A 27,356-nucleotide genomic window follows, 5' to 3' on the forward strand; every position below is an offset into this window, starting at 1 on the left:
AAACTTCATTTGCCATCTGTCTGACTTGCCATCTGTCTGACCACTCTACTAGTAAGTTAAGATCTCTTTTGAATCATCTTGTAGTCCCACCTGTTTATGGCTCTACCCCCTATTTAGTATCATCAGCAAATTTGGAGATCTTAGATGCGAGACTGACTTCTACGTCATCAATGTATATTACGGAAAGAATTGGGCTTAGGGCCGACCCTTGTGGCACACCACTCATTACGTCTAGCCAATCAGAGGCTTTGTTGTTTAATACAATATGCTGCTTTCTTCCAGTAAGCCAGTCTTTGATCCATGCACAGAGTCCTTCACCGATTCCATGAGCCTTGAGTTTATTCAAGAGTCTCTTGTGAGGTGCTTTATCAAAAGCCTTTTGGAAACCTAAACATAATACATCAGATGGTAATTTTTCATCCCAATTCTGATAAATAACATTAAAAAATTCCAACAAATTCATCATGCAGGATCTTCTATTTTGGAAACTGTGTTAGTTGACCGCTGTAATTTTGTGTTCTAAAAAGGTGACAATCTTATCTCATATTTCACCTAAGACTGATGTAAGGTTTATTGGGTGGTGAGGAATAAGAAGTATTTAGGGAAGAAGTGCTAGCACATGCCAGAGAAGAGTGTGGCTAAGAGAGGGATGTGACTGTCCATCTATCTATCTATATCTCTGACAGCTGTTTCCTCAGGGAACTCCCATCCAGGGGGTAGCCACAGCAAGAGTGTTCTCTTATACCTATCCTTACATGCCTCCCTCGCATCCATTGTTCCACTCATTCTACCTATATTTCTCTCCTTCCAGTACTATTCCACTCTATTTCCTCATATCAAAGGTCTTCCTCTCACCTCATCCCCTTTAACTATATTACTGTACACTCTCCTTGCTAACTCCCCATCTTGCATTCTTTACACATATCCAAACCAGTATTATGTTTCACCAACTCTACCACGTCACAACTCATTCCTTTCAAACCAAATCTATTGTACACTCTCTCATTTCTTTCTTCATTCCATTTTGTCATACCACATGCTCCTCTTAAACATTTCATTTCCATATCCTGGATTCTTGACCTGTGTGATTCATTTCATATCCATGTTTCAGATGCATAAGTAAGGATCAGGAGAACTACGCTGTCCCTTAATCCTTTCTTGATTATTTAGTTAGGATTTTTAGTGTATGTATGGATAATGGTGAGGTGCCTGAGGATTGGTGAAATGTCTGTATAGGGCATTTGAATCACAGAGATTCAAGTTTGTTCAGGGTGCCTGGAATGTTGCAGGGAAGAGTGGTGACTGAAAGGGTGGTGGCTGCACTGAGCATCAGACTGGGGAGGAACAATGTGCTTTTTATCAGAAAGCAAATACGTGACTGTCTACTCTGGAATAGTGAGAAGCAACATGGTTTTACAGAAAGGAGGCATTGTGCAACAAACATTTTAGATTTCTATGAAAGAGTATGCACTGTCTTAGACAAAAGGAGTGAAGTAGAATGGAATGTTTTTCATAAGGACATGAGTGAGTGTCACAACAATATTGATTAAAAGGATTGAATGTTGGTGGTAGGGGATCTGAATGCAAGCGCTGAGTGATGTGCTAACTGAAGCTATAAATGGGTAGCATAGAGTTCCCAATGTAAATGAAACAGTGGAAACAGACAAAAAAAATAAATGAAAACGGGATGAAAGGTTATTTCAATGAATTGTTAAATACATTTGATGATAAGGTGGTGGATGTGGTATGTGTGAGAGGAAGTAGTATGAGAAGTGAGAGAGTCATGGAGAATGGATAGGTGAAAAATAAAAGTTAGAGAAAACCTTTATGGAAGCTGAAGAACTGCAAAGCAGGAGTGGACAAGACTGCATTGACATTACTCAAGAATAGGGATGACAGTGATGCTGACTAGTTAGAGAGGCTTTTCAATGTACAATGTCCACAAAAGACATTGTCCACATGCCCATATATTTTCAGAATCACGACACAATTGAGCTTTACCATTAGTACAAGCATATAATGCTCTTAGGGTGAAATCAATGTCCACCTGGTCCCTGAGACTAGGAATTCTAACATTGTGAGAACCAACAACATGCCTCAGGCTATCTTGAGGGAGTGATGGTTTCACTTTACTCTTCTTGGCTGCCACTTCATTTTGGGAATTTTACTTTTGGGCACAGTATTTCTTCCACCAGTGCTTCAAGATGGTAGGCTCTTGAGAGAGCCTGAATTCTTATTTGGAAGCAAGAAAATGTGGGTACATATAAGATTTCTAGGCACACTGGATGCTCAGAATGCATGATCAGGTGGCTGCTTCCTGCAAAAGAGCCTTGCCTCTTTCAGAAGATCAAGACCCTATGAATCCAAAATATGGACCTAGAATACTTCAGGAACCTTGCCAGTTCCATGCCCAGACATATGCAGATGGTAATCAAGGCCAATGTACTAAAATGTAAGAGTAACATCACCTCTGAAAATGTATAGGGAGGCAGAAAAGGTTTCTTGCAGATGCTGTAAAAATGGTGTAAGGTAAGGTGCTTGAGGACTGGCAAATGTAATCTAAGTGCAAGGGGGAAAAAGGTGAATGTTTAAATTACAAAGCCCTAAGTCTAAATACGAGTCTACATATGTCAGAAGGTGATAAAAGTTCTACAAACTCATTATCCCATACCTGGTTTGCATTTCATGCACAATCCATTAGAATCTCTGGCAACTTCTCTTGTTTCTTCGTCTACTTTGATAAGTGCCACTGGATATACACTGGGAAACAGCACAGATACAAAACCAACAGCTCCAGGTTTACCATCAATGTTAACTGTTGGGACACAATCTTTTTTTTTAAATAAAACTAGGTTATGGTATATCTTATCAAACTTCATGATGTTCTGATGACTGTTTCCATCTAGGTTCTAATGCTCTGAAAAGCGAGATTTTGAAATTTTTCACATCACTGAAAATTTAGTGGTTAACTCCTACAATTACTGACACCATGAAGTTACAAAATACAGTTTTATCTGTTTTACAATGTTTCTCATTTGCAAATAAAGGCTATCCACAAGACATTAGTTTCAATTAGGCAAATCTCAACATATTGCCACCATATATCTCCCCACTAAGTCCCCCCCCCCCCCTACACACACACACACACACACACACTCCATCTTTCAAACCAATGTTCACCATTATGTTTCCCCATTCTTGTTCAGCAAAACAACATTTTAGCCCTTCATCAATTTTCCTGCTACTACCTTTCTCTCATACAACAAAATGTCTACTCTTTTACAATATCCATACAACTTTAAAACCTTTCATTCTTCTAAAAACTACCTTTGTGAGTGACTTCATTCCCCCAATTTCATGGGCACTAGTCTAAAAGCACATACACAAGATCAACCAGCACTGTACAGGACCTTCTGCTGCACTAGTCTAAAAGCACATACACAGGAACAACCAGCATTGTACAGGACCTTCTGCCAAACAAAAACCCTTTTCCTTACAGTGCAGAAGAATGGACTGCACCACCTGCCTCTGTTTATCTCCTACCAATTACACATTTCTTACATACTTCATTATTCCTATTATTTTCTTTACTTCTAGATTCACAGAGTTTGAACTATTACACATCTTTCTTGTTAAAGGGATTAGAAGAAAGAATACAACCCACTTATCTCCTGCATACTGAATACCAAGTAAATACCTAGCATATTTTTCTGAATACATCTTCCCCCATTGCCCATTGCTAAATACAGATATTTAATAAAATTCTACCAGAGAGAGAGAGAGAGAGAGAGAGAGAGAGAGAGAGAGAGAGAGAGAGAGAGAGAGAGAGAGAGAGAGAGAGAAAAGAGAAAGAGGACTTACTGACATTGGCGTTTCCTTCAGTTGAACCATAGAATTCACAAATTTTTGGGATATTAAATCGCTTCTCAAATTCCTTCCATATATTTGGACGGAGCCCATTGCCAAACATTATGCGTATCTAGAAGAGGATAAAAGATGAGAAATATCAGGAAGAAACCTAACACTCTTGAATACATGCACACAAAACATAATTATCACAAAGCAAAGATGATTTGGCCTGCCTTTAGCATTCATATATTTCCGATGGTGTTTGTGAGGGTTACATCTATCAGAAACCTTGTGAAAAGGAAACAACAAAATGTAACTCTATCATTCACCAGGAAATAGATGGTCTGAGACAGGGAGGTTCAAGAGTGAGATGGTTAAGGACAGGTGATTCTAGAATGACCCCTAATCTTATGTTTAGACTTCATTTGGTGCATTTAACATGACAGCAAAAGAATGGTTCAGAGCAGAAGTTGCCTTTCTTAGTATGTTCCTGGTGTGATCCTGCTAATGCAGGAAACCCTAAACATGAAAACAAAAAAAATCATTTACTTTCAAGAATATGCATAAGAAATATGCATATATAATCTGGTTACAAGCAAAGAGTACACATGCAATACAAGATTCAATTAGGATGCTGAATAACCACTTAATGTCCAAATAAACTGATTAAACAGAAATAAAATTGAATTATCAAATTTCCATAAAGAAAACATCATAATGAAAATAATCTAATACTGAAAATTCAATGCACTTCATGAAGATCTGGCTACAAATAGCATTACCTTATGTTGCTTATCCTCTGGTTTCTCAGGCATGTTGAGGAGATAACGGCAAATCTCACCGATATACTGACCTGCCTGAAGAGAGCATTGAGCTAAGTACATCAACTTTTTAAGTTTTGCATTAATACTAATTTGTATTTCAAATTTAATTACCAATATATAAACTTGGAACTAACTTGAATGGTATTTGAGTTTACAAAAAGTCTTTATATTCAAAGTACTTGAACTTATCTAGCCACATGGGATAGTCTTTTCACAAATGTAAAAAGACCCCTTACCCTAGATATTATCAAATGCAAATGAACTACACTAGTAACTTAGTACTACTTAGGTCTGCAGCTTGCCCACGAGATAAAAAAAATTCCTGGTGTACATCTGTATCTCAATTTCAAGAGATTACAGTATTTTAATACAGCTATTCAGAGCTATGGTACAGCTTGTTAGAGAAGACATGATGGTTTAGGTCTCAGAAATGTTACATCTTTAAAAAAATACTGCTGACAGAGTTTAACAAGAATAAAGTGCTGTTTGTAATAAGAATGAAATAAATAACAAAGAACAAATGAATTCAACATAGATATATCAAATTGAAGGATAAAATGCTCCATTTCTGTGATCTTATTTAAATGCAAAACTGGGAAAGCTTCTACATAAAAAAGCAATACAATGGTAAGGGAACTACAATACAGTACAAAATCAGTTTAGCGATATGGCAACCATATATGGCAGAAAGCGAATAAAAAGAAAATCCAAGCACTACACCAGCAATGAGTTTTTAAACAAGCTAGCATGTAAAGCAACTGAAGCACTAAGTTTTCTACCCATCTCCAGCAAATGAAAAACTCTAGTTTATCATGACCATACTCAAGTACTAATCATGGAAAAAAGGTGGTTTGATAATGGCAGAAATTTATTATGAAGCTATGTGCTAAATGATTTCTCTCACGCTTTTTCTTGGTAAATATTAAAACATTTTGATGCTGAGAATATTTTTCAACTGATGATTAAGAGAAATGCACTTGCAGTGAGGGCATCATCAATTATTGTAAGCTACATTAACCTCATAATTCATTGACTATCTATCTATTCATATCTCTAATGCCCATCAAGAGGATGACCAAGGCAAAAGAGTCTCTATTTATCTCCGTTCTTATATGCCTCCCATGTAAACACTATTCCACACATTCTTCCACCGTTTCTCTCCCTCCAGTATTCTTCCACTCTATTTCCCCAAATCACAGGTGGTCTTCCTCTCACATCAACCCCTTCAATTGTAATATTATGCACTCTCCTTGTAAACTCCTAGTCTTACATTCTTTCCACATGCCCAAACTACCTCAAAGTATTATGTTGAACCCACTGTACCATTGTACAATATAGTCCCTTTACATTTTCTGAATTCACTATCCTGAGGATAATGACTGCTTTGCAGGTTGGAGCCTCTGCAAACACTGTGCTACGGTTGCCTTCTGCCAGTACCCTGTTAAGGTATATGCAGCACTGGGGGTCACTGGTTATGTAGTCTCCATTGCCATGGCCACCCCCTTGAGGGGGTTCCAGTTAGGAACAGGCATCAGAGATATAGATAGACAGATAGACAGATAGAATAATATCCTTTGGTTACCTAATCATAGCTTGAGGAAGAATTAATAGGAATATAAAATTGAAAATGAAAAACTTTGCACTGTACTCAAACTGCATGCCACTTGTCAATAAAAATATGAGCCATGCTGATTGACAAGATACACACAATAGGAGGGAGAGTGGCAAGTGTCATTACACTGCTCTTCAGGGAAAAGAAAATTCTCTCCTGACAAGAAGCCATATTAATATCCAGAAAACAATGAAGGCCTTACTTCATCATATAAACAGTTACAATAAATATAAAGACATACTAGCCAACTAGTTATAAGAGTACAAATTAATCTATCATGCACACACCTTTCAACCACAGTCACAGAATAAATGTGGTATACTCATACTTATCAGGAATCAAAATACAAACACTCAGAACCTCAGGTAAACTTTAGAATACTCTCAAATGAGATAAAAAGCAATTCATGCTTAGTCAAAGAGATATCTTAAAACCTATAGACTGAAAAACCATTATCAAGAGACACACTTTATAGGATGACACAGTAATTATTCCCTACTTCTCTCATGACTTTAGCAACATCCATAATACTTTCCAATAAGATAATTGTCTTCCTAGCATGTCATTAACATAAATCAGGAATAACAGACATCAAAAAAGACCTCTGCAATATAATCCTAGTGTATTCAACCCACAGAAAAAAAGTACTGGTAAAATGTACCCTTTGTCCCCTTCTAATTTGACAGTTTTTAATCCAAAAAGGGGATATCTCTCTTCTGGCTGCCTGAAAATCTAATTACTTCACCAACTTCTTTTGTGAAAATGACAATCCAAGAACACAAAATCCATCCATCCAGTTCTTTTATCTAATTCAACACTTACCAAAATATAAGTCTAGAAGACATTTCAATGAAACCTTTCCTCCGAACCCTTGCAGCCATTTAGTTTGGAAAATTTTTTATGGGTAATCATCAACATTCTATTTACCACATTCATTAGCAATACCATGTGTGATTCAGAGCATTGTTCTTATTTCTTTCGACGAAAAATAGCATGGCATTTGCTTTCTCACACTGCCTTGGTACAATCCCTCTTCCATCAATATATCTAACATTTCGATCTTTCAAACGGTGCTGCACATACATTAAATACATAGGGATAGACTTTATCAGATCCATAAGCCTTGCATGGATAAAGTTCCCTTAATACCCTACTTATATTTTGTCTAATAATTTCAATGCTTTCTACTAACTCTTTACCCAGTCTCATTAGCATTAGGGTATTGTGTTTTTTGCAGTGGATACACTGTGTAATTTAGCATTCACTTCCTCAAATATTTTCTCATCTACCTCAACAGATATTACTTCTGTAACTTTAAGCCAGTATCTATCAAACTGAGAACTTACTCCTGATGATTATAAGGAACACTTTTGGATTACTATTTGCCTTCTTTATGATTATTTCTTTATTTTCTTCCTTCCTTTCTTGTTCTCTTATACCTTCCAAATGATCCAAAGCTTTTCTTCTAACATTATCTTTTCCACATAACACTACTGTTTTCTACTGCTATTCAACATATTTCATCAACCCATCTCATCTTTTCTGTCCTCTCTCCATCCCATGCAAATGATACCCACAGAGCAATAGCTGATCATATGTTGCAAAGAACTTTCTGTAAACCTATTTCATATTTTGTCCATTCAATTCTATTATTTTTTTTATTTTGCTTTGTCGCTGTCTCCCGCATTTGCGAGGTAGCGCAAGGAAACAGGCGAAAGAAATAGCCCAACCCACCCCCATACACATGTATATACATACACGTCCACACACGCAAATATACATACCCATACATCTCAATGTACACATATATTTACACACACAGACACATACATATATACACATGCACACAATTCACACTGTCTGCCTTTATTCATTCCCATCGCCACACATGGAATAACATCCCCCTCCCCCCTCATGTGTGCGAGGTAGTGCTAGGAAAAGACAACAAAGGCCCCATTCGTTCACACTCACTCTCTAGCTGTCATGCAATAATATCCGAAACCACGGCTCCCTTTCCACATCCACTATTCCTTCAAACATACCCATTTTTGCTTTCGGAGATAATGTTCTCGACTTCCACACATTCTTCAACGCTCCCAGAACTTTCGCCCCCTCCCCCACCCCATGGTTCCATCCGCTGCCAAATCCACTCCCATATATCTAAAACACTTTACTTCCTCCAGTTTTTCTCCATTCAAACTTACCTCCCAATTGACTTGACCCTCAACCCTACTATACCTAATAACCTTGCTCTTATTCACATTTACTCTTAACTTTCTTCTTTCACACACTTTACCAAACTCAGTCACCACCTTCTGCAGTTTCTCACATGAATCAGCCACCAGCGCTGTATCATCAGCGAAGAACAACTGACTCACTTCCCAAGCTCTCTCATCCCCAACAGACTTCATACTTGCCCCTTTCCAAAACTCTTGCATTCACCTCCATTCAATTCTATTTTCCAATTAATTTTCCTAAACAAATGTTTGGCTTTATATAGTTACCAAAACTGTATCTCCTTTTTGGGTTTACCTCCCTCTCAATCTTTTTACTTCTTAACTAACTACATTATCACATTCAATTACATGTGCATATATGTATATGTCTGTGTTTGTATATGTATGACTCATTGAAACAAGTCCATGGGGAAAATGAAACACAATAAGTTTCCAAGTGCACTTTCGTGTAATAATCACATTATCAGGGGAGACGCAAGAGAGAAATATAACAGTCAGTTGATATACAATGAAGAGACGTAGCTAGGACGCCATTTGGTAAACATGCGATTGTCCAAGACAGACAACAAGTGTATCATAAACTTATTATGTGGACAAGAAGGTGAACTGTTTACAAATTTTATCATTAATAAAGTTACCCAATTTGTATACACCATCACTAATATTAAGATCACAATTCTTTGTGTATTTAATAATAGAAGATTCAATGATATTTCTAACCACGAGAAATATCATGGAATCTTCTATTATCAAATGCACAAAGAATTATAATCTCAATATTAGTGATGGTCTAAACAAATTGGATAACTTTATTGTTAATAAAATTTGTAAACAATTCACCTTCTTGTCCACATAGTAAGTTCATGATAAGGTTAATGCCCTGAAACCACAGCTCCCTTTCCACATCCAGCTCCCACAAAACTTTCCATGGTTTACCTCAGATGCTTCACATGCCTTGGTTCAATCCATTGACAGCACATTAACCCCAGTATACCACTTCATTCCAATTCCTTCTATTCCTTGCATGCCTTTCACCCTCCTCTATGTTCAAGCCCTGTTCACTCAACAACTTTTTTGCTCCATCCTTCCACCTCCAATTTGGTCTCCCACTTCTCCTCGTTCCCTTCACCTCTGACACATATATCCTCATTGTCAATCTTTCCTCACTCATTCTCTCCAAGTATCCAAACCATTTCAATACTTCCTCTTCTGCTCTATCAACCACACTCTTATTATTTCCACACATTTCTCTTACACTTTCATTATTTACTCAATCAAACCATCTCACATCACATATTGTCCTCAAACATTTCATTTCCAACACATTCGCCCTCCTCCGCACAACCCTATTTATAGCCCATGTCTCGCAACCATATAACATTGTTGGAACCACTATTCCTTCAAACATACCCATTTTTGCTCTCCGAGATAACATTCTCACCTTCCACACATTCTTCAATGCTCCCAGAACCTTTGTCCCCTTCCCGACCCTGTGACTCACTTCCACTTCCATGGTTCCATCCACTGCCAAATCCACACCCAGATATCTAAAACACTTCACTTCCTCCAGTTTTTCTCCATTAAAATTTACCTCCTAATCAACTTGTCCCTCAACCCTACTGAACCTAGTACCCTTGCTCTTATTCACATTTACTCTCAGCTTTCTTCTTTCACACACTTTACCAAACTCAGTCACATACACACACACATACATACACATACTTCAAGAGGTCAAAGTGGTGCGCATGATCTAGTATGTGCATAAAACCACATGGAAAATGAAACGCCATAAGTTCCTAAGAGCACTTTTGTGTAATGATCACATCGTCAGTGGAGATACAGGAAAGAGATAGAAGATGTAGAACAATTAGTTGACATACAGGAAAAGACAGCTAAGATGCTACGTTAGTTCTTATATTCATAATTACTCAGCTAATCATACCAGTTAAATCATCATTCCAGTCGATGTTCCATAGGTCATTACATATATGCAGTATGGAATTTATATGATGAGTTTGAGAAGATATATTCTACAGGATCCAAGTTAAAGTATCCATATCTTTCAATGATAAATCCCTTAAGTTAGACTTATGCAACATAAATATGGTATAAGAACAGGACAAGAATCAAATGCTTTGTTTAATCATGTTAAAAATTATGACCACTGTGTTAACAGGAGTAATGCTAATTCAGTTATTACTTGTAGCTCCTTTACCACAAGAAATATCATTCAATCTTCTATAATCAAATACACAAAGAATTCTAACAAACTGGATAGCTTTGCTCTAGGCAAAATTTTTAAACAGTTCCCTTTCCTGTCCACTTAATAAAGATCTAATGACAGGTATGATGCCAGACCTGAACACCACCATCTGGTAATTCTGGTTTATTAATGGCATCTTAGCTATGTCTCTTCCTTGTATATCAACTGACTGTTCTAGCTCTTCTAACTCATTCTTGTATCTCACTTGACGATGTGATCATTATGTGAAAGTGCATTTGGGAACTTCTCGTGCTTCATTTTCCTCGTAGTTTTATGCACACACACATGCTTGTATACACATGTACATATTCCTACATGCACACCTTCATCCATTCCCAAAGGAAAAAACGATGTCACCCCCTGCAACAGCGAAGTAGTGTCAGGAAACATACAAAGAAAGGGCACATCGACTAACATCCATTCTCTAGCTGTTGTGTGTAATTTATCAAAAACACAGGGCCCAAAGACCTTTCCATGGTTTATCCCAGACGCTTCACATGCCCTAATTCAGTTCATTAATGGCAAGTTGACACCAGTGTATCACATCGATCCAATTCACCATATTCCATATAAACCTTTCACCCTCCTGCATGTTCAGGCTCTGATCGCTCAAAATCTTTTTCATGCCATCCTTCCAACTCCAATTAGGTCTCTCCCTTCTCCTTGTTCCCTCCATCTCTGACACACATACCCTCTTTTTGTCAACCTTTCCTCACTCATTCTCTCCACAGGTCCAAACCATTTCAACACACCCTCTTCTGCTCTCTCAATCAAACTCTTTATTACCAAATATCTCTCTTACCCTTTCATTACTTACTTGATCAAACCACATAATATCCTCAAACATTTCATTTCCAACACATCCACCCTCCTCTGCACATGCCTCACAACCAAGTAATATTGTTGGAACTAGTACTCCTTCGAACACACCCAGTTTTACTCTCCAAGATAATATTCTCCAGGAAATCTCTATTGCTCCCAAACCCTTTGACTGCTCCCTCACCCTATGGCTCACTTCTGCTTCCATGGTTCCATTTGCTCCCAGGTCCACTCCCAGACATCTAAACACTTCACTCCACTTCCTCCAGTTTTTTTCCATTCAAATTTACATCCCTCAACTCTATTGAGCAAATGTGGAACATTCATGATCACAGAACTGCTTTTAATCACATTTAATCTCAACTTTCTCCATTCACACACTCTTCCAAACACAGTCATCTACTTCTGCAGTTTCTCACTTGAATCAGCCACCAGTGCTGTATCATCTGCTAACAACAACTGACTCACCAGGCCCTCATCCACAACAGACTGCATACTTGCCCCTCTCTCCAAGACTCTTCCATTTACCTTCCTGACCACCCTCTCCATAAACAAATTAAACAACCAAGGTGACATTACACACCCTTGCCACTGACTGACCTTCAGTGGGAACCAATCTCTCTCCTGTCTTCCTACTTGTACACATGTCTTACATCCTTGATAAAAACTTCTCACTACTTCTAGCAACTTACTTCCCACACCATATATTCTTAAAACCTTCCACAAAGTATCTCTATCACCTCTACCATATGCCTTCTCCAGATCCATAAATGACATACAAATCCATCTGTTTTTCGAAGTATTTTTCAAACACATCCTTCAAAGCAAACACCTGATCCACACATCCTCTACCACTTCTGAAACCACTCTGCTCCTCCCCAGTCTGATGCTCTATACATGCCTTCACCCTCTCAATCAATAACCTCTCATTTAATTCTCCAGGTATTCTAAAAAAAAAAAAAAAAAAACTTGTCTCTCTAGTTTGAACACTCACCTTTATCCCCTTTGCCTTTATACAATGGCACTATACATGTACTACTCCAATCCTTAGCCACTTCACCATGATCTACACATGCAGTGAATATCCTTACCAACCAATCAAGAACACAGTCACCCCCTTTCTTACTAAATTCAACTGCAATGCCATCCAATCCCACTGCCTTCTCAGATTTCATCTTCAACAAGGCTTTCACCATCTCTTCTCTTTTCACCAAACTACTCTCCCTGGCTCACTTACTTTGCATACCACCCCAACCTAAACACCCTACATCTGCCACTCTACCATCAAACACTTATCAATCCTTCAATATGCTCGCTCCATCACTACCTGTTATCACTTCCCCTTTCCCTCCTTTCACAGATGTCCCTATTTGTTCCCTTGTCTTTCACACATCATTTACCTCCTTCCAAAATATCTTTATGTTCTCCCCAAAGTTTAATGATACTCTCTTACCCAAACTCTCACTTACCCTCTTTTTCAACCTATGCAGGTTCCTCTTGACCTCCTGCCACTTTCTCTTATATATCTCCCAATCATTTGCCCTCCTTCCTTATAAGCACCACCCAAATGCCTCTCTTTTCTCTTTCACAAGCAACTTTACTTCTTCATCCCACTACTCACTACCCTTCTTAATCTGCCCACCTTTCACATGCCACATGCATCTCTTGCACTTGCCATCACTGCTTCCCTAAATACCTTCCATTCCTCACCCACTCCTCTCTTCATTTGCTCACACCTTATGGATCAGGAGAAAACACACGACAAGGTTGACAGAGATGCTTTGTGAAAGGAGTTATGAATACATGGCATGAAGGAAAACTTCTAAAAGCAGTGAGAAATTTCTAAGAAGACAATACAGAGTGTGTGTGTGTGTGTGTGTGTGTGTGTGTGTGTGTGAATAGTTGAGTGAAGGGTGAGTGTTTCCAGGTGAAAGTGGGTCTGAAAGAGGCTTATGAGATGTCCCTATGCTGTTCAGTCTGTTTATGGATAGGGTGGTGAGGGAAGAGAATGCGAGGATTTTGGGGAGGGGGTAGGTCTGCAATTTTGGCTTAAATAGAGGTGCTTCCAATTGGAAGGTGAGTCAGTTATTGTTTGCAGAAGACATGGCCCTGCTAGCAGATCCATGAGCAAAACTGCAGAAACTGGTTTCTGAGTTTGGGAGAGTGTGAAAGGAGAAAGTGACCTTGAATGGAAAAAAAAAAACTTGGAAGAAAGAAGTATTTTAGATACTTGGGAGTGGATATGGCAGCACTTGGAACCATGAGAGTTGAAACAAGTCATAGGGTAGGTTTTGAAGGAATAGTATTGCATGAATGCAAGGCAGGGGTAATAGATGAGAATGTGCAATAGATGGTGACTGCTTGGATGTGAAATGTAAGAGGACAACATGTAGTGAAAAGAGGGTAAATCAAGTAAAAAACGACAAGGGATAAGAGAGTTGTAGTAATACAAGAGTACTGTTGAAGCAGCTGAAGAAGGCGTGCTGAAATGGTTTGGACATATGAGCAAAATGAGTAAGGAAAGGTCCACTAAGAGGATGTAAGTGTCAAAAAGCAGAACGTACAAGGAGAAAGAGGTGACCAAACTGGTGATACAAATATGGAGAGAACAAGGTTTCAAGTTCTTGAGGCTTGAACATGCACGAGGGTACAAGGCATGCACATGATGGAGTGAACCCGAGCTATGTGGTATACAAGCTTGGTGCAACACGCTCTCAATGCACTGAACATGGACATACTGAGCAGCAAAGGGAAACCATGGGAAGGTATGTGGGATCTGGATGTGGATATAGGGCAGTAGTTTCGATGCACTGCACATGACAGTGCAAGAATGGATGTGACCAAATAAAGCCATTTCTTCTTCTGTTCCAGATGCAACCTAACAAATGTGGAAGACAGCAAACAAGTAAGGAAAAATCATGTGGTGTCATGATCTTCACACTTTAAAGATCATGTTTAGCCATAAGAACATGTGCTACTCAGATGGCCCCACCTATTCAAAAAATATGGACCATATTGTGGTTTTACTCCTGGACTTTACCAAATTTTGCATTTACAGGCAATGGCCTTTATTCCCAAACACTCCTCGATGCACCCACCACCTTAGCCCCATCTCCCACTGTAAGACACACTTCAGAATCCATTCGTCCATCTACCGCCAAGTGCACTCTCAGGCACCTACAGGACTCTACTTCCTCTATATCATGGATCCAATTCCAGTGGCCTGCAAGTTTCAAGTGGCCCTTATGTAAGACTCAGCAAATCATGATTCAACTATAAATTTCTCAGTTTCTATGCATGCTTCCCTCAAGACCAGTATCCAAGCTTGCATGAAAAGGCTGCAACTTATGCATGCTTATTCATCTCTGTTTGCCTCTGCTAACAAAAAATCACTCTCATGAATCTTATCGTCAAAGACTTGATATACACTGAATGATGATAACCTATGCTCAGCTCTATGTCAGGTGACTAAGAAATATGATCACAGTATCATGAAACTTGTTTCAGAAATGCAGTGCCAACAGTCATAATATGGAGCTATTCTTTGATTGGCGAGTACATTTTTCTTTTTCATGCAAAAGTTTTGACCAAATGAAAAATCAATGTTCTAAGGCTGATGGGCTATTGTCGAATATGATCTGCATCTCTACTGGATTGAAAATAGAAAATTTGGGCAATATATGCTATAACTTAAGAAACTATAAATTTCGTGGCCCAACATTACATCATAACTCAATCCACTGATTATATTTCATTTACTATATTCATTATACTTTGTCACTGTCTCCCACGTTAGCGAGGTAGCGCAAGGAAACAGACGAAAGAATGGCTCAACCCACCCACATACACATGTATACACATACATGCCCATACACGCACATATACATTTCAATGTATACATACACATACATACACAGGCATATACATATATACATATGTACATATTCATACCTGATGCCTTCATCCATTCCTGTTGCCACCCCACCACACATGAAATGGCACCCCCTTTCCTCCCACACGCACGCGAAGAAGTGATAGGAAAACAACAAAGGCCACATTCATTCACACTCAGTCTCTAGCTGTCATGTGTTATGCAGTGAAACCACAGCTCCCTTTCCACATCCAGGCCCCACACAACTTTCCATGTTTTACCCCAGGTGCTTCACATGCCCTTTCATCCTCTTGTATGTTCAGGCCCCAATCGCTCAAAATCTTTTTCTCTCCATCTTTCCACCTCCAATTTGGTCTCCCACTTCTTGTTCCCTCCACCTCTGACACATATATCCTCTTTGTCAATCTTTCCTCACTCATTCTCTCCATGTGACCAAACCATTTCAATCCACTCTCTTCTGCTCTCTCAACCACACTCTTTTCATTACCACACATCTCTCTTACCCTTTTATTACTTACTCGATCAAACCAGCTCACACCCCATATTGTCCTCAAACATCTCATTTCCAACACATCCACCCTCCTCTGCACAACCCTGTCTATAGCCCACTGATGTGGTCCCAAAAGTAAAAAGGTTGTGCAACCCTGCTTATATAGTGCCTACCCATTCAAACTTAATCCCAAGCCATTCTGTCTCATCCCTGTATAATAAATCTATATATGGTAAAAGAAATAGTTAAATCTAAAGAACAAGAAAACATACCATTTCTGTAATAACTAAAGGCATACATGTCAATTCATGAGACAAAATTGATATTGCAGATCAGCCAAATGTCATTATTTCTATATATAACCAACATCTTATTTCACAGATGAATCAGCAATGCAAATCATTACACGTCCTATGCAATAAAAGTGAAGCTTTTAACTACAAATTATACGGTTCTGAACTTAAACATTTTGCAAATCTACACGGTATGAAGTACATTACTAATGCTAAATAAAAAGAAATAGCAAAATAATGTAAAAAAATTTAAAAATCCTGTTTCTAAAAACACAACAGCACTTGAAATGTAAAAATGGTGCATACAAATTGAAATACTGGTAATGAACTGTTGCTCTATCAATCCTACCGTGACGCCATATTTTATGGCTTCAGCCCAATATTTTGATGACGAGAACTTGACTCTAATAACTGTAGAACAGCCAAAAAAAAGGGCCTGTCCAACTCCCAGCATGCCGCCAGCAGTATGATACAGTGGAAGGGGGTCATATATCACATCACTGGGGTTAAGCGCCGCTAAGTAATACACGCCAGAGGTGAAGAACAGAAACCTAAGCATGCAGAGAAAAATAAAGCATACCTGTTATCACAAACCTAAGCATTACACAGTATACCTGCCAAATGCCACCAGCATCATTCTGTTGAGAAAAAGTGTTACCTATGTGAGTCTCGGTAACTACAATGTGACAAAATATACACATGCTCAGCAGTAAAGTCACCACTTAACCAGTACTATAATAGAGGCTATTTATGTAGATGCATGTTAAAACTCCTCAGGTGTTAAGAATCATATGCCTTTGGGAATCATTCCACACACAAATATCACTTTAAAAAAAGGGACATTACTCCTTTCTGTGCACAATCAATATACTGGATGTTTCTCAAAAAGCGTAAATCATCCATTAAAAAATAAAAGTAACTATCTGATAAGATTCCTTACAAGCCATATTTGGGAAAATCCATATGATAAAAAACTGAATTTCTTTTTCATACTCACCATAAATTAATTAATTAAAAGATCTTTTCTATGACTTCTTCAACACTGGAAGAAGCTGTATTTTCTACATCAGGAATTAATTCTTCTTACAAACCATATCAATTTAGAGAGAGAGAGAGAGAGAGAGAGAGAGAGAGAGAGAGAGAGAGAGAGAGAGAGAGAGAGAGAATGATATGTGTTCCCAATACATGTTACAAACATGGGCATAATTGGCATAATTAAGTTAATAACAGGCCCAAATCATTACACAAGGGGTCGTCACAAAATGATCAGGTTACGTTCCCATTGATCTATCATTCTGGCAAAAAAAGTTATTGTATGAGAGCCTGAAACCCAAGTGATAAGGGGGGATTCATTCCAGACCAAAATTTTCCCAAGTCTATTTTTCATGTATGGGCTATGCTTGAAAATCTTTGTTTACCATCAACATATCACACTTTCAAGATGTAAATTAGACTGAATATGCAACATGTCCTTTCACTGGAAAATAAGTTATTGATTTTTACAGTTATTGATTTTTTACAGAAATTCCTGATGATAACGGATTTACGGAGGTTGTCAAGGGGTGGGATAACAGTGGACTGAACAGTTTGTTAGACCTGCCAAAGTAAGTTTATACATTTCAGTATGTAATATATAAATTTGCTGATGTATCTAGCCATTATATTATCTATCTTGACATTTTCAGGTTAGGTAGATTTTCTCCCTCTATATTGGAGGCTCCAGTCATGGACAAAAGTCCATATACACAGGTAAATAAAAGACAAAAGAAGAAGAGAAAGTATCTACAAATTTTGGGGGAATAAAAAATCTCTTTTAAAATGTGCCATGTCATACTTATTAAGAAATACATGACACAGTAAGAACACAAAAACTTGGTTCCTTGTAAGGTGACCATCTGTGGCTAGAATTCAAAACAAATCTAATGTTATTTTCTTTGATATTCTTTTTTTTCTTTTTATTCTTAATTTCAGATCAATTTAACCAAGGTAGTGCTAGAAAACAGAGGAAGTAATACACATCCACATATACAAGCATATATATATTCTATTTATTTATTTATTTTGCTTTGTCGCTGTCTCCCGCGTTTGCGAGGTAGCGCAAGGAAACGGACGAAAGAAATGGCCCAACCCACCCCCATAGACAAATGTATACACACACACGTCCACACGTCAACCCCGGTATACCACATCGATCCAATTCACTCTATTCCTTGCCCTCCTTTCACCCTTCTGCATGTTCAGGCCCCGATCACACAAAATCTTTTTCACTCCATCTGTCCACCTCCAATTTGGTCTCCCACTTCTCCTCGTTCCCTCCACCTCCGACACATATATCCTCTTGGTCAATCTTTCCTCACTCATTCTCTCCATGTGCCCAAACCATTTCAAAACACCCTCTTCTGCTCTCTCAACCACGCTCTTTTTATTTCCACACATCTCTCTTGCCCTTACATTACTTACTCGATCAAACCACCTCACACCACACGTTGTCCTCAAACATCTCATTTCCAGCACATCCATCCTCCTGCGCACAACTCTATCCATAGCCCACACCTCGCAACCATACAACATTGTTGGAACCACTATTCCTTCTAACATACCCATTTTTGCTTTCAGAGATAATGTTCTCGACTTCCACACATTCTTCAAGGCTCCCAGGATTTTCGCCCCCTTCCCCACCCTATGATTCACTTCCGCTTCCATGGTTCCATCCGCTGCCAGATCCACTCCCAGATATCTAAAACACTTTACTGCCTCCAGTTTTTCTCCATTCAAACTTACCTCCCAATTGACGACCCTCAACCCTACTGTACCTAATAACCTTGCTCTTATTCACATTTACTCTTAACTTTCTTCTTTCACACACTTTACCAAACTCAGTCACCAGCTTCTGCAGTTTCTCACATGAATCAGCCACCAGTGCTGTATCATCAGCGAACAACAACTGACTCACTTCCCAAGCTCTCTCATCCACAACAGACTTCATACTTGCCCCTCTTTCCAAAACTCTTGCATTCACCTCCCTAACAACCAAACTCAGACATCAGCTTATGAAGTTTCTTACTTGAATTTGCCAACAAAGCCATGTCATCAGCACACAACAAATAACTTAACTCCCAGGCCATTCCATCCTAAAGATGGGCATGTCTCTTGTTATAACAAAAGTAGTTCCAACAGTGCCTCTTAATACAAAAACAATGAAAGAGGGTGAATGTGTTGAAAACTAAATGCATGGGACTGATTGTTTAAGAATGAAAAAGTATGAGAGAGGTGTGGTAGCAAGCCGAGTATGACAGACAGCTTAACAGGGCGAATTGAAAAGTCTGGAAATACAGAGATGAGAGAGGAGAGACTGAGTAAAGAGGATACATGTGTCAGAAATGGTGGGAACAATGGGGAGGGGAAGACTTAGAAGGAGACAGAAGGATGAAGTGAAATAAGTTTTGAGTTACATGGGACTGAACATGTTGGAGGGCATACATGAAATAGGGCAAATTCAAGTGATATGTTATATAGGGGGTGATGTGCTGTCACTGGGCTCAACCAAGGAATATGATGTGGTCTGGGGAAACTGTGGAAAGGTTTACGGGGCTTGTGGGTATGGGGCTCCATCTCCAATGAATAATACATGACGACTATAGAGATGTGATCAAATGACACCATTCTTTGTCTGATGCTTGTGCTACCTTGCTATATAGGAAATGGCATAGTAAAAAAAAAAAAGGAAAAAAAAAATGGTGCCACTTTTTCCTTCTATTTATTAGCATCAGGCTTTCAGTAAATATCAGAACTACTGTTTTGCTACATGGAGCATATGCAGGTTGTACCTCTCTAATCCAGCAGCCCGTGGTCTGGCACATTTTGAATCTGCTGCCATTATTTTGTGGATCTGCCACCAGAGTGGCGCTTTTAGCACCACTTAGGCACCAAAATCTGTTTACAATGCAGTTGAGCTAATTAAGTCCTGTCAATCTCATATTCAGGTTTTTGCTGAAAATGAATGCCAGAAAAGTTCAAAGTCTCAAAAGCTTTGAAAGGTGCCATGAGTACAGAATTAAACAATGCACTTGTAAAGTGGTTTAAGCTCTGATGTAATGCGTCAGCATCTCTGGGGAGATGCTTACTGAGCAGGCCAAAGTTTTTCATAGAGAACTAAAGCTAAACTATGACTGTGAATATTCACAAGGATGGTGACACAAGTTTAAGTGGAGACATCGAATTTCAGCACATAGTGTGTATGGAGAAAAGCATAGTGTTGACATGGAAGCTTGTAGTGTAAGGTCATATTAAAACAATTGATAAAAACTCCAATTCTCTATCAAACAACTAACAAAAATATATACAGGGCAAGAGAGAGTGTACAAGCCAGCTGCCTGGCTGGGACTGATGCAGTGCGGGCTGGCTGCCTTGACGATTACCTTAAAACAACAATAGTAACAAGTTGACCAAAGCCAACTACCAACTTACAGTTGTTCGTCACATTAACTACTAGTTACAAAGCTGCAAAAAAGTTTGTGGATAAATTTGCACAATTAGTGGCAGCGGAAAACTGAGCCCCAGAACAAGTGTATAATGCTAACGAATCTGCTCTTTACTAGTGTCGTATGCTATGAAAAACCCTTGCCCAAGATACTGAGGAGTCTCCATCTAGGGATACTTCTCACGTAAACTGACGTAAAAATAAAAACTTTGCTTGAAAAATTTAGGGGTCGTATCATTTCCTATTTCAAGCTTTGTTATACCTTTGATAACAGAGCAAAATATATGTGGAATGAGCTGGCAATACTAGGGGTCTGTTTTTTGGTAATTTATGTGGCCTGGCAATGACCAGGTACCAAGGTTGCCAGATGAAAGAGATTCAACCTGTATAAGCATCACCTGAAGTAAATTCACCAAGCATCCATTAGTCTTACTTGTAGTTTGGTAAAATTTATCAAGAAATTCAACACATTCCTGAGAATCTTCTAAAAACTGACTCAAATTATCTCAGAAAACATCATGGGATAAGTTGCTTTCATTTTCATCAAATCACATCCAATGAAAAAATAGAATGTCACATTACACAATTTCCTTTTGAATTAGCATAATCAAACTAATATTACCTTTATGGACCATCATGCAATGATATCATGATAAGTGGGGTGTAAGTAAACCTATTTTTCATATCAATCATTAAGGAACTTCCTTCACTCCATACCAATAAAGTATACTGTACCACTTGCTTCTGCATTACCTATTACCTGAGTCCTGCTAAACATTTTGAAAAATCATTTAAAATTTGAAAGCCTTTCCTTGTTACTGAACTTCCCCTTATATATCAGATTGTGCAAACTCTTACCGTACACCTGTACTTTACACAGTCTGCCCAAAACTGGGAGACTGAGAATTTCCGCCTTATGACAGTGGTCGCTCCCTCAAAAAGACTCTGGCCTATCCCAATGATCCCCCCAGCAGTGTGGTATAAGGGCAGAGGATCGTAGAGTATATCAGATGAAGTTACACCAACAACTGTGCCCATGCCTTCTGCTGCAAAATAGGCCCTGGCAACCAGGAAGGAAAACTGTAGTAAAAATCTATATGACCTGATACACCCAGCACACACTACTGGTCCAAAACAACTAAAATCATCCATGAGGACCTTAAATACTTGAAGGGAAAATACAGCTATTAAGTAAACGGCAATAACTAACACTCTTCCTCTCATTAACAATAAATCAGCTCAAATTATAAGTTAACAAAATTTAAAAAATGCACATACAGAGACACTGCAAAATTAAAAGAAATGTATAAGCAAGCATGCATGCATGCAGGAACATAAACAAACATGAAAATAATGACATATACAGACACAAACATACACAAAGCAATTTCATTATGAGGTTTCACATAAACAATAATGAATAAATTCAGTATACAGTACATCTGTATTTGACCACGCCCTTCAACGTGATCAACCCACTTTTGCAATGACGGCAGCAGACCTCTTTCCTCAATCACCCTGAATGTACTTAGGCTGGATAATAAAATGGAGTCAAATGAGAGATAATTACAAGTTTCCCTACTCCCATGGGAAAATTTTCCCTCTCATTACAATCACATTGTACAAGCGTACAAGCACTTCTTGGTGTCCCAAACATTCTCAGAACCTACACTACTACCTCTAGTCTGGAGATCTTTAACATTCCACTGAAGGGTTAACTATACATGGTTAACACAATACTGTGGTAACTCTTACTCTTTTCACTTTTTCCTTTCTTTCATAAATGTTTCATATTTTCAATGAAAGAGGTAATGCTATTAAACAAAAAAAATGAGCTTTGCTTTTTCCATCTTCATTCTTACTGCTTGCAGAGAAAGTTCAAAATTCTTTAGAAAATGTAAGTGGCTGTTCCTGTATTCTCAACACTAAATGGAGTGGACACAGCCCTAGAGAAAAATATCCAGAAAGATACGCTAAGTAGTGATTAGCAATAAAGTCAAGAAATTCCATGTACAACAGAGACATAAATTGATATTACGAAGTGAATTAAAAAGTTAGTTGGGGTGTGAGACACAATAGCATGATTAACTGGTAATATCCAACTTAAACATTAAATGCAGTAAGACCATCAAAAGAATCTTCCATATTTACTGCAAAACAATATGGTATTACGACTGCACCTGAATCAATAAAGCAAATCCCCACTAAAATCTGAAATCTACTCCAGTTCCCAGAGTACAATCCAAAGTAAAGCACACTTTGTTCCAATGCATCCCAAAGTGAAAAAATTTCAAGACTGGATCGTAAGAATCATCTTAAAGCATACGTGTAGGATTTTACTGGTGTCCTAGACCAATGGCGTATCTAGGGTATGGCAGGTGCCCTGGCGCCACTTGAAGGTGGGTGCCACTCAACAGGTTTGTTTTTTGACGTGCTACCCGAATGACATTTTTAACAATTTGGTTTGTGATATAAAAAAGAAACTTGCCCACTTTTCCACTATAGTAATATTTTGCTACTATCAGTTGCATTACCACTTCTATGCTACAATTCTGAATAAATAAGTCTTTAAGTCTTTAAGATTTTATATGAATTTAAGTTTGGCCGAACTCTTCAACAGTTTATAATTACACTGTATATACTTTCATACACATCCACTGTATGTACATTTCTAATCAAGCCAGGTGTGCAATTTTAATGCTTACCATAGGTGCTACTTCCCCTAGATATGCCCCTCAATAGTTAGGGGTAATTTTTTAGCTCAAAATACTTTTTGTTTCAAAACTAAAAGATAAGGTATTCAATGCACCTCTCTTTATGTTTCCTAGCACTACTTCACTAAAGCAGGAAACAGTGATCAAGTATGAAAAAAAATATTGCATATGACAGGGGTGATAGAGATGCTTTGTGAAAGGCCTTAAGCATATATGGCGTGGGAGACAAGCTGCTAGAAGCAGAGAGAAACTTTTATAACAGTTGTGAGGCTTGCCTACGAGAAGGAAGAGAGGTTCCAAGCAATGGCTGGGGTGTGTGGTGTCACTATGGTTGCTCAATTTGTTTATGGATGGGGTGGTGAGGGAGGTAAATGCAAAAGTCTTGGAGAGAGGGGCAAGTATGCAGTCTGTGGAGAATAAGATACAGCACTGATGGAAGATTTGAGTGAGAAACTGCAAAAGTTGGTGATTGAGTTTGAAAAAGTGTGAAAGGAGAAAGTTGAGAGTAAATGTACATAAAAGCAACTTTATTAGGTTTTGTAGGGCTGCAGAACAAGTTAGTTGAGGTGTGAGTATGAATGGAGAAAAATTGGAGAAAGTTAATTGTTTTAGATATCTGGGATTGGACTTGGCAGTGAATGGAACCATGGAAGTGAAAGTGAGTCATAGGGTGTGGGTGTGAAGGTTCTGGGAGCACTATAGAATGTGTGGATAAAGAGATCATTATCTGGGAAGGCAAAAAAGGGTATGATTGAAGGTAGAGTAGTCCTAACAACACTCTATGGATGCAAAGCATGAGGTATAGATAAGGTTGTACAGAGGAGAGTGGATGAGTTGAAAATGAAATGTTTGAGGACAATATGTCATATGAGGTGGTTTGAATAAGTAAAGTAAAGGTAGGGTAAATGGGTGGTAATAAAAAAGTGTGGGTGAGAGAACAGAAGATAATGTACTGAAATGGTTTGGACATTTGGAGAGAATGAGTGAGGAAAGGTTGACAAAGAGGATATGTGTCAGAAGAGGAGGGAAGATGGGGACTAAATTGGTGGAAGGTTAAGAGTGAAAAAGATTTTGAGAGATCAGGGCCTGAACACGAAGTAGGGGGAAAGCATACATGGGACAGAGTGAATTGGAATGATGTGGTATACTGGGGTCAACGTGATGTTTGTGAATGGAAACTGGGCATGTGAAGCATCCAGGGTAAACCATGGAAAGGTCTATGGGGCCTTGATGTAGATAGGGAGCTGTGGTTTTGGTGTATTACACAAGACAGCCAAAGAATGGATGTAAGAGGATGTGGTCTTTCTTTGTTCCTGGACCTACCTTACTAATGTGGGAAACAGTGATCAAGTATGAAAAAACTTCAGTTTATCCATCTTCCTATTTCTAAAGGATGATAAAATGTATCAGAGTTTTACTAAGTAACAATATATCTAATGTTTCTCATGGCTGAAGAATTGCATTAACTAAATGCTTAATGGTACAGCTGGAGCACTGAAACTAATGGACCTTAGTGGTGTTATAGTTAGTGTTACTGACAGTTATACACACAGGCTGCCTGGCATCAAACCCACATCATAAGTTCAAATCCTGGCCACAGAATAGTCCAGTCCATACAGCTGTTCATTGGGTGGGGTGTGTGTGTGTGTGATAAAATGGGTACCCTGTGTGTGCATGCATGCATGAGTGTGTTCGCACTTGGGAGTAAAGACATAGTAAATATTTACAAAGTTAAGAGTTGGCATTAAGTGTGTAAAACTCTCTCCCTGCAACACAAACACAATAAGTAATCACTAAATTATATGTGTGAACTACTGAACTATTGTCCACAAACATACAGTATCTCCTTGTTATACGTAACACTTGACAACATTCAACTCGCACACCTCATTCGTTGTACCTCTAGATTTTCCTGCAATGAGCACTAAATGCTAGCCTGCCTTTTGGCAAAAAGGTGGGAGCAGTAGACAGTAGTAGTAGGTAGGAACATTTAGACAAAAGCATAAGGTAGAAGTAATTGCTAGCAGCATTGGGTAGTAATACTCAGTAGGAACATTAGGTAGGAGCCTCTGCAAACATGATCAGGAGTTGCCCCATGCCAATGGCCTGTTAAGGGTGAGGCACTAAAGGCTATGAAGCTGCACTGGAGTTCGCTAGTTATGGAGACTCTATTGCCCTGGCCAATCCCTTGAAGGAATTCCAACTGGAAACAAGCATCAGATATAAAGACTGACAGAGTATAAGTAGCCTAAAATCAAATGCCTTATGGGGAAACCACTGATAGGTTATGATTAAATGACATTTTTTGCTGTTACCAGCCTGTTTCACCCTTCAGTAGGTGTAGTATAATAATTCTTTTCATATATGATTACTGTTTCCCACATAAGCAAGCTAGCACCAAGAACAAAGAAAAGCCACATCCACTCATATTCATTCTCTAGCTGTCATATGTAATACACTGCAACCACTGCTCCATATCCACAACTAGGCCCTACAGACCTTTCCATGGTTTACCCCATATGCTTCACTTGCCCTGGTTCAGCCCATTAACAGCACATCAATCCTAGTTTACAACATTATTCCAAGTTACTATATTACATGTATGACTTTCACCCCAAAGCATGTTCAGGCCCCAATCACTCAAAATCTTCTTTTGCTTCATCCTTCAATCTCCAATTTGGTCTCCCCGTTCTCCCAGTTCCCTCCACTTCTGACACATATATCCTCTTTGTCTACTGTTCCTCTTACATTCTATCAATATGTCCAAACCATTTTGACATACATAGAGAATGAGTAGCATGTAGTGTAAATGTATCAAATATTCCAAAACAAAATCAAACATCATTCCTGGGATAGGGGAGAAAGAATCCTGCACACATATTCCCTGATACTCGTAGAAGGCGACTAAGAGAGGCGGGAGAGAGTGGATGGAAATCCTCCCTTCCTGTATCACTTTTCAAAAGAAAAACAGAGCAAGGAGCCAAGCAAGGAATTTTCCCTCAAAGGATCAGTGATCTGCTCTTGATGCTACCTCACTCATGTGGGAAATGGTAAGCAAGTATGAAAAAAGAAAAAAGAAAACTAAAAATGAATGAAATTAAAAAATCATCTGAAGGAAAAGTAGCTGTGATTTCAATTCATAAAGCCATCCTTACTTTTTCAGGTGCTACTTATACTTAATCGCCATCACCTGCATCAGCAAGATAGCGCAAGGAAACAGATGAGGAATGGCCCAACCCACCCTCATACATATATATATATATATATACATAAACACAAAAACCAGGAGAGACTGAGTACAGAATGGAAAAAGGTGAGAACAATGGAAGTAAGGGGAGTGGGGGAGGAATGGGATGTATTTAGGGATTCAGTGATGGATTGCGCAAAAGATGCTTGTGGCATGAGAAGAAAGGGAGGTGGGTTGATTAGAAAGGGTAGTGAGTGGTGGGTTGAAGAAGTAAGATTATTAGTGAAAGAGAAGAGAGAGGCATTTGGACGATTTTTGCAGGGAAAAAATGCAATTGAGTGGGAGATGTATAAAAGAAAGAGACAGGAGGTCAAGAGAAAGGTGCAAGAGGTGAAAAAGAGGGCAAATGAGAGTTGGGGTGAGAGAGTATCATTAAATTTTAGGGAGAATAAAAAGATGTTCTGGAAGGAAGTAAATAAAGTGCGTAAGACAAGGGAGCAAATGGGAACTTCAGTGAAGGGTGCAAATGGGGAGGTGATAACAAGTAGTGGTGATGTGAGAAGGAGATGGAGTGAGTATTTTGAAGGTCTGTTGAATGTGTTTGATGACAGAGTGGCAGATATAGGGTGTTTTGGTCGAGGTGGTGTGCAAAGTGAGAGGGTTAGGGAAAATGATTTGGTAAACAGAGAAGAGGTA

The 27,356-nt window shown here is 38.7% G+C and overlaps 1 protein-coding gene across 8 annotated transcripts in view; it reads right to left on the minus strand.

Moving 5' to 3' along the window:
* Fatp1 (Fatty acid transport protein 1) overlaps positions 1–27,356 on the minus strand; it is a 186,391-nt gene that overhangs the window by 51,492 nt on the left and 107,543 nt on the right. For 3 of the 8 annotated variants that reach the window (XM_071677792.1, XM_071677798.1, XM_071677796.1), the window contains 5 exons: positions 21,618–21,819; positions 16,894–16,917; positions 4,632–4,706; positions 3,862–3,979; positions 2,672–2,815 (listed from right to left, as the gene is read on the minus strand). In XM_071677792.1, the coding sequence (XP_071533893.1) occupies positions 2,672–2,815; positions 3,862–3,979; positions 4,632–4,706; positions 16,894–16,917; positions 21,618–21,819 (563 nt within the window). Of the gene's footprint in view, positions 1–2,671; positions 2,816–3,861; positions 3,980–4,631; positions 4,707–16,628; positions 16,831–16,893; positions 16,918–21,617; positions 21,820–27,356 lie in introns of all 8 variants that reach the window. The other 5 variants (XM_071677795.1, XM_071677797.1, XM_071677793.1 and 2 more) reach the window with 3 other exon arrangements.

Source organism: Panulirus ornatus, chromosome 26, assembly GCF_036320965.1.
Source record: "Panulirus ornatus isolate Po-2019 chromosome 26, ASM3632096v1, whole genome shotgun sequence".
Taxonomy (NCBI): Eukaryota; Metazoa; Arthropoda; class Malacostraca; order Decapoda; family Palinuridae; genus Panulirus; species Panulirus ornatus.